Source organism: Aplysia californica, unplaced genomic scaffold (assembly GCF_000002075.1).
Source record: "Aplysia californica isolate F4 #8 unplaced genomic scaffold, AplCal3.0 scaffold00568, whole genome shotgun sequence".
Classification (NCBI taxonomy): Eukaryota; Metazoa; Mollusca; class Gastropoda; order Aplysiida; family Aplysiidae; genus Aplysia; species Aplysia californica.
In genome coordinates this window covers 325,017-333,761 of record NW_004797838.1, presented here as the reverse complement: position 1 = coordinate 333,761, position 8,745 = coordinate 325,017, and the positions used below count along the sequence as shown (strand labels likewise).

Below are 8,745 nucleotides of genomic sequence, written 5' to 3'. Positions count from 1 at the left end.
TGTTCGTAGAGGTGATTGTCTTATACGGATAGCCCATAGAGCAGGTTTAACTGCAAACATATATATGTGTCACGACGCGGTGGAATCAGGCGCTCGTCAATTTTTGGACATGTGGATTTATTGGTATCATCTGAAAGCCATCAGAATATATCTATTTATCTTGAATAGAACGTATAACGATTGAAGGAAGAGAGGTCGCCTGGTTTCATTGGAGAAATTAGCAAGAAAATGGCCACCAAAGTTTAGTAACTCCAATAGCTAAAGAGTCCTTGAAAACAGAAAAATGACATATTTTGTGTCTTTTATCAATGTTTTTTTAGTAAAATTCACATGGAAATGTGTTTTCATATGGACCTAAAAGAGGCTAAGCCAAAAAATACAAATTCAATAAAAATTTCCAAACTGGCAGAAAAATGCCTGTTTCTCCGTTTTCGATATTTTGACGAGCGCCTGATTTCACCACGCTGCCTCACATATGTATGTGTGTGTGTGTATATTTCGATTAAGACTCACCACTGATGCAGTCATCATCCAACATGGGCACCTCCAAGTAGATTAAGCCTTTCCTGTACAGACCTGGACAGTGACAGAAAAACATCTTAGTTTTTTTTTAGTTTTGTTGGAAGAAAGACCACTTTCGTTCAAACACTTTTGTCTTTTTTAATCATTCCAACATTTACTTGTTCGTGAAAACATAAAACAGAATAATGAAAGCTGCCTACACGCATTTACAGCTGAGTGCTTGTATGTGTGTGTACGCATTTCAGGCAATGTGTGTGCATCTATCAAAGAGATGTGTAGTGGTATGTACAACAAAAATTTTTTGGTTTTTATATCTATAAAAAGCACATGAGACTCATATGATCAGGAGTGGGTACTTTAAAAATGTATTTAATCTTTTCCGTGGCACAAAATGGGAGTGTTAATCTCCTGGTTCAGAAAACTCAGAGTTAATGCTTTTAAAATAATAATAATAATAATAATAATAATAATAATAATAATAATAATAATAATAATAATAATACTAAATCCCACCCCAAAACTTTCCACAATATTCCATCACATCATTTCTTGTTACCCATGAACTGAACCCATCCTGATTTTCTATACAATCTCCTGTAAACCTGTGTCTGAAGTGTAATTTCAGCTGAAGTTGTTTCTGTTTTTAAATTAATAAGACGAATATTTGGAGCGATTTTCTTTTAGTCAAAACACAACATTTTATATTACTGTTGTATGTTATACTGTATTGCAAAGCGCTCAGAGCCTGTGTACTTTAATCACGGTTGAGTGCTATATAAATGTCATTTATTATCATCATTAATGGTTAAGCTTTTGAGTTCAATTCACACATGGGGAAGTTTTGTATCAAGTATCTGCGTAGAGATACTGTATCCCACTCAGCCAAGGTTGGTCCTGACAGGCAGAGAAAAAGCAGCCCCAAGTAGGAAATCATTAATAAACTGTTGTTCGTTTAGTTTTAGTAAGTGTTTTACGGCACCAGCAACACAAAAAGGTCATATAAGTGCTGAAGATTAGAGGTGTTACAAGAGAGTAGCAAACATAAAAAAGAAGGAGGAGAGATAAGGACGATAGATGTTTGATAGGAAAGAAGAAGCAAACCACACTAGAGCACCCGCCAACCACCCACAAACTGTTGTTCGTCATCATGGAAAGCGTCCTGTAAGACTGTCTGCAAAGAGCGACACACTCCACGGGGAACTCACTGTGAACAACTTCCTTGCTGAGCTCCCCTGACACTTGAGGTCCTGTGTCGATGACCATGTCTATGACTTTCTTCTCCGCATCGTTACATAACTGAAACACAGACATCGTAACACACGTTTTACATAACTGAATCATAGACACCATGAAACGTGCTTTACATAACTGGCACAGAGTTATCATGAAATAAGTTTTACATAACTGAAACACAGACATAGTAACGCATGTTTTACATAACTAGGACATAGACAGCATGAAACGTGTTTTCATAACTAAAACAGAGACACCACGAAGCAAGTTTTACATAACTGAAACACAGACATCATGAATTCGGCACTTATATGACTTGTTTGTGTTGGAAACTCTTACTAAGACTTAAAATTTAAAAACACCATGAAGCAAGTTTATCATCAACATCATTATGCGAAAAACAAAAACCTTCAGATTTCTTGAAAAGACGCTTATAGTTCATTTTCCATCCAACGTGGTGTTATAATTCTTGTACAAATTTTGGAAAATAGCCCTGAGTGAGTTGGATAAATTTTATTGTTCATATTTTTCTGTTCTGAAGACAGCAGTTTCAACTAGTTCAACAAACCACTATCAGTACTTTGAGTTTAAAAAAAGCTTAGAAAACAACAACAGCTTTCCAGATACAAACTATGACAAATCAGCAACATAAAATTTTGGAACATATACTGCGCCTAATGACAAAACAATTTTTCTCTCACAACACATACCCGAATGTCGTCCTCCGTGACAAAACCCACTTGGACGATCCACCAGGGGTCAATGGTCACTCCCTCGATCGGCTGACCGGGCAACAGTTCCTTCACAGGACGCTTGCGGAAAAATTTCTGGGTAAAATAAAAGAGGGGTTCACAGTTTGAGGAAACATACAGTGCTGCAGCATGGTGAAAGCCCACAGCTGTCATTTATGTTCTCTACTTGTGTCAAGTGTCAGGCTGTTATTGTTTAACATTGTATGAACATATGAACCAAGGTATACAGAAAATTTTTGCTCCACGAGAGCCATGTGACAATCCGTGCTTTTCTAAATGATGTGATCATTTTCACATCTAAAAAACTGCTATATCTATAGAAGTAAGATAGTCATTTTCAAATCTAGAAAACTGCCACATCAATGTAAGATAGTCATTTTGGCATCTAAAAAACTGCTACATGTATGTAAGATAGTCGTTTTTACATCTAGAAAACTGCTACAAGTATGTAAGACAGTTATTTTCTCATGTAGAAAACTGCAACATCTGCATAATTATAAGACAGTCATTTTTACATCTAGAAAACTGCAGCACCTAAGTAAGACAGTCGTTTTTACATCTAGAAAACTGCAACATCTACATGAGATAGTCGTTATGACATCTAGAAAATCACAAAAGCCTCATAAGACCCTATGAGCAACCAGCCCCGAGGAAAACAATTCTCGACACGAAACAGGAACTGACCTTGGAGGAGCGGCACTGGTTCATGAGGTCAATGTACTGGTTACGTCCAATGCCCAGCAGCCTCAGACCTAAGAGGAAAGAAAGTTTGCAGCCAATCACAACAAGGCTGAGTCACATGTCCATGTTGACATTCAAAATCATGTTGACAGAGGGTAGCGCCCTCTTCGAAAAAGTGCGGACTTTGCGAGCAGAGTTACCCTACTCGTGTGAAAAACAATAAAAGCGAAACTAACAAACTGTGCTATTCCTATTCTTCTTCTGGAGAAACGAAAGAGAGCTTCAAAACAAAGACTGCATCACCATCTGAACAATGTGCGGACTTCCGCAAACACTTTTTTGGCTGAGTGAACTATCTTGTTATGAACGATCTTTGATAAAAGAAAGTTATTGATGTAAATCTAACTATTGTAACCCATGTTTATGGGATTCCAGGCAGTCGCAACAGGGAACTGCGGAAAGGAGGCCTTGAAGCCATTGAGTTAAAAAGTTTCTCTACTTTAATTTCCAAGTTGTCGGGTACAATCGCTGCGAGGTTGCAGTGTGCACTGGAACCACCAGAAAATGACCCGACCCAATCCGTTCGCACAAGTGGGCACCCCCTATAAGCCGACACACAAACATTTTTAAATACATTGCGGCTACACACAAAGAAATATATGAAGAGCTGAGATGCAAAACCCGCTACATTCATTTCGCACTTTTGAGAAAATCAGCTTTTTTTAGTGCTGCTGTACGCACAAACATACGCAAAAAAATATTTTTTGGTGGCTTTTATGAAGTTTGTGTTGGGTTTTGGCCCAAAACACTTTGTGCATGTGATAACTGATAATGTCGCTTAGCGGGTTTTGCATCTCACCCCCTCATATATAATAATAAAATGCTTAAGCGCAGGTAGTTTTTTGCTAGACATATAAACTGTTTTGTTTTAGTAGAGGTTTTACGGCGCTCGCAACTGCATAAAAGGTCATATGAGCGCCAGAAGATTAAAACCGTTACAAAAGAGTAACAAACATAAAAAAGAAGAAGGGGAGATAAGGACGATAGATGTTTGATAGGAAAGAAGAAGCAAACCACACCAGAGCACCCGCCAACCACCCACATATAAACGTTGGAAGAAAACTGCTCACAGTCAGCTGCTGTGAAGTTGGGCAGCGAGTCGTAGCTCTTCTCCTGTCCCATGATGTCCTGCATCATGTTGCTGTAGTAGGAGAACGGGGTCACGCGCAGCCCCTTCACCATGATGTCCGACAAGTGGTACGGGTACAACATCAGGTGCTCCCGGCTGTACTGCAGCAGCTCCTCGTAGTAGCGCGGCTCATCTTTGCGCACCGTTTTCACTGGAGGTGGGGGGGGGGGGAGATGGAAGGTTGAGGACATGGGGAGGAGGAAAGAGAAGAGGAGGGTGGAGGAGAGTAGAGGGGAAGGGAGGTGGGGAGAGGAGGAGGATGGGGGGACAAGGAGGGAGAGGAAGGGGGCGGGAGAGGAGGTTGATGGGGAAGAGGAGAGGGGAGGAGAGGGGTAGGAAAGGAGGGAAGGCACACACAAAATATTTTTACTAGCTCTGTTGTTGATTAATTGTAAAGGATAGTACAGTGGAAATTGTCCAAGACGGCCACCCACTGTTGAGGAGAAAATTTGTAACCTCACAGTGGTGTACTTCTCGGACAGTGTCATTTTATGATATTTTTAAAATTCAAGGAGGAGAGGTTGGAAGTGGTGATTCGTACAGGTGATTCTCTGGGACAGATGGCCGTAAGAGTAGGTTCGACTTGTGTGAATTATATTCTCCCTTTAGCACAATTTTGATCATTCAGGAAATATGCTGCTTCAACCCTTGTGCCAGTCAGGGTCAAACCTAGCTGAGAGGAATACAACATTTTTGGTCCAGCAGACAAACGGAAATACTTGATAAAATAACTTCTCCATACGTGACTCTAACCCACATCTTCTCTGTCACACTGTGTGATGGGGAACAGCCTAACCATAACACTGCAGACACAGCTTTCAATGTCCTGTAGCTTTTCATTTGAATTACATACAGACAGAAGTATGTGAACAGTATAGTAATGGTTATGGTTATTTATGGGGAGTGAGAAGTCAACAACAAAAAACAAACAACAAAATTTATGGGAATAACATAGGACCTAAAAGATATCTTGTATTATATATATGAGTAATACAGAGCCAAATTAATTGCACGGCAACTGTTATAAATTTAAGGGGTAAAATAAGGCCAAATTAAAGTGAAAAGCTTCACACAATGAAGGACCTAAAAGATATCTTGTATTATATATATATGAATATGAGTAATAGAGAGCCAAATTAATTGCACGGCAACTGTTACTACTGTTATAAATTTATGGGTAAAATAAGGCCAATATAAAGTGAAAAGCTTCACACAATGAAGGCCACGTTTTTCTCAGTCAAGACCAAAGTACTGTCAGAAAACATTTTAAAATGTATTATTATGCTTGAGAACTCATGTCTGGTATATTAAAAATAAGCTGTACCATAAAGTCATAAAGGGAACATTCACTACTAAATTTATCTGTTTATAAAAATGAAAGCTTCCTCATCACCACACTTGCCACTGATCTTACCCAAATTTCCCTTGTAGCGGAGCTGGTTTTTAATGCTGAAGGTGACAACCGCTTTTTCATATTCACGTTGGGAGTTGAAACTCTGAAACAAAAGTAAAGTAAATAGTACATTACGACAATACGAAAAGATGGGGACGTTTGGGATATAGGTTTAAAATTCTTAGAATGCAAAAGTCAAGCTTGCCCTATCAGACACAGTACTGAAGACTGGAACAAAAAAAGGTAGACCAATTGGCAGTTAGGAGTGCAATCAGGGATTAGACAATCACCCAGGGCCAGGATGTGCTAAAATTAGAGAAAGTGGCCAAGGACAGAAAAGGGTGGCGTAAACTGCTCTCTGCCTTTTATGTACCTGACAGTACAGTAGGAGTAAATAAGTAAGTAAACAGTACATCCACACTCTGAGGATGAATGCAAAATATTATATTATACACCTCTTGTCAAAACAAATTCTAAATGGAAACAACAAGTCCATGATTTATTTTTAAGCCGTAATAGATCGATATGACTTTAAGCGTTATCTTTTCATCAACTCCCCTTCCCATATAGCAAGGGAGAACGCTAAAATTCTACATTCTTCCAAGAAAGTCATGAAACTGGCCAAGGTCTTCTAACACAAATATCAGCCACCGCCTTTATTTAGCAATTAATCATTAACAATTGAAGTTTGTATTACCCTAAGGTATCGAAAAAAAAGGTGTGGGGGTAGGAATATAACTTATAAGGGGGGAGGTGGACAAGTGGTCCAAAATTAATAAACGGGGAGGTTGGAATAAAAGGGGGAGGGTGGCACATTATTCAACCTCGTATCCATGTACTTAAGTAGGAACAAATCTGTTTTATTTCTCCTTCAGTGAATATATATATATTTCTCACATGAACCAAAGTTCACCATTATACTGTGGTGATCAATAAGACTAGTAAGTAACAGATAACAGCAGGGCAGGGGAGGTGGGAGTGGGGCTCGATGATGTCATGCACTACCAAATAATTGTCTCTTTTTTCACTCACTCACTCACATACACAAACACACATAATAATACGCACACACACACATACATGCATAATATATATATATATATATATATAACAATAACATAATATGATCCCCCCTCTATCTCTCTTTCTCATTCAATCCCTTCATCATTCTGTCAAGAACCTCAGATCTATATCAAATTCTCAAAAACTAAAGTCCAAACCCCTGAATAACCCATATCGGTCCGCAATGATGTTCATACAGGATGTTTTAAGTCATATTAGTTCAGAGAGTGATATAATTGCAATCACCAGAGAACCACACATCCAGAACAAAGCAGTAAGTTGTAACACTAACAGTACCGTTTTTTCAAAGACCTCTCTCTTTCAAACAGAAAGAAGAAAAATGTATCGTAAAATCTAGCAACTGATGAGTCAATAAGAGTGAAAAAGCATGAGGTATAATTATTATTGTTATCATCTTGAGCAAGATTGTTGAAAGTTTATGCCTATATATGCACATGAAACAAAAATTATTGAATTGTAATAATCGTATAGATCTAGATCTAGATTCTAGATCTAAATCTGTTGGGAAGCTCTTCCTTACCCTACAGTTTAGCCAGCCTTTTTACTATAATAACGTAAGTAAGTTAAAATATAACTGGACTTCTACACAGCAAAAATAAATAAGTCTACACAATTTTTTTTAAAACTGAGAACAGATCTATTATAATGAAATTGTATAGTGATCCAAGGGTGAGGTTAAAGACTACATAGTTAAATATTAACAATTTAATTAACAGATTGACCAACAAACACTGCAACAATCATTCCAATCACAATGCAATGCAAGTGAAAAGATTATAATTCATTTACAGACTCAAAAACTATCAATATGAACACAACAACAATGTAGTCAACAACTACTACTTATAAATGACTTGCAATGAAATGTCAACTGGCTCATATTTATTAGACTAATCATACTAATGATTAATTAATATGGCATTTATTTAAATTTAATGTCACAATAAATAAACAAGTTAATATCTCCAATAATGAGAATTTAAAATAAATTCATTCCCACAAGTAAACATAACAAATCAATACAAAATGTTTTGCAGCAGAACTTGCAAAAATTACGGTTACCTTGAAGATAAACAAAAACTTTGATGGCTGTTGATACTGCCACCTAAAAAAAGGAAAGGTTTTATTGTATGGTCTGCTAATTTCTCCCTACCTGTTTCACATTGGCGGGGAGCTTTTGCCACGAATGATTTTGTCGTATGTGGTTTTCTGCCAGACTCTCAGCGCTCATTTTCGATTTATTTGATCATCAGTTCTTCAAATATGAAATTCAGTCTAATATTTGTGAATACACAACACAGGTTAATCCCAAGAGAGAATAAACTCCAATGTTTATGCAACGTATTCACTAGTCTGCCATTACTCTGATCAGATTCATTTTGAGCCTCACTGGTGACAGAGGATGGCACATTCACCTCCCACTAATCAACTTCCGGATCATATCACGTGATTTTCTCTTGTTCTATGTAAACTCAAATCAACAGCTCTGTCTCTGTGCAGTTTTTTTAATTTTGCCGAACTTGTTTGTTTTGCAAAGAGACCTTTACTAGATCTATAGAATCTACACGTAGGCTAGGCCCGAGCACTGTACAACGAAAAGTCAGTGAGATTGTGTAAGAATTAGATCTATATTATGTCGCATCTGTTGTGGATGAACGACATTGACAAGAGGGCCTAACAAACTGCTCCCATCCACATTCGCTAAATTAAGTTATTATAATTTTGATACACGCTTGTCTTGTCTTTATTTTTATGTTGTAGTTAAAATTTGATTTTGAGCGGGTATATTGACCATCCCGAGTCACATTGTCAATTGTGCCTGTTGGCGAGTTTTTAAAATTGTTTTCTGTATTTATTTTTTTTTATTTGGGATCTCTTAACGCTTAACTAGA

At 37.6% G+C, this 8,745-nt stretch overlaps 1 protein-coding gene across 1 annotated transcript in view; it reads right to left on the bottom strand.

Annotated features, from left to right (window-relative positions):
• Positions 1-8,297, bottom strand: part of LOC101859663 (protein FAM91A1) — a gene marked incomplete in the record, with an annotated part of 22,556 nt that extends 14,259 nt beyond the window's left edge. Inside the window, 7 exon segments of the mRNA XM_013087271.2 lie at positions 514-576; positions 1,728-1,818; positions 2,466-2,582; positions 3,192-3,259; positions 4,319-4,528; positions 5,792-5,873; positions 8,007-8,297. Of these exon segments, the coding sequence (XP_012942725.1) occupies positions 514-576; positions 1,728-1,818; positions 2,466-2,582; positions 3,192-3,259; positions 4,319-4,528; positions 5,792-5,873; positions 8,007-8,084 (709 nt within the window).
• Between the last annotated feature and the right edge of the window lie 448 nt (positions 8,298-8,745).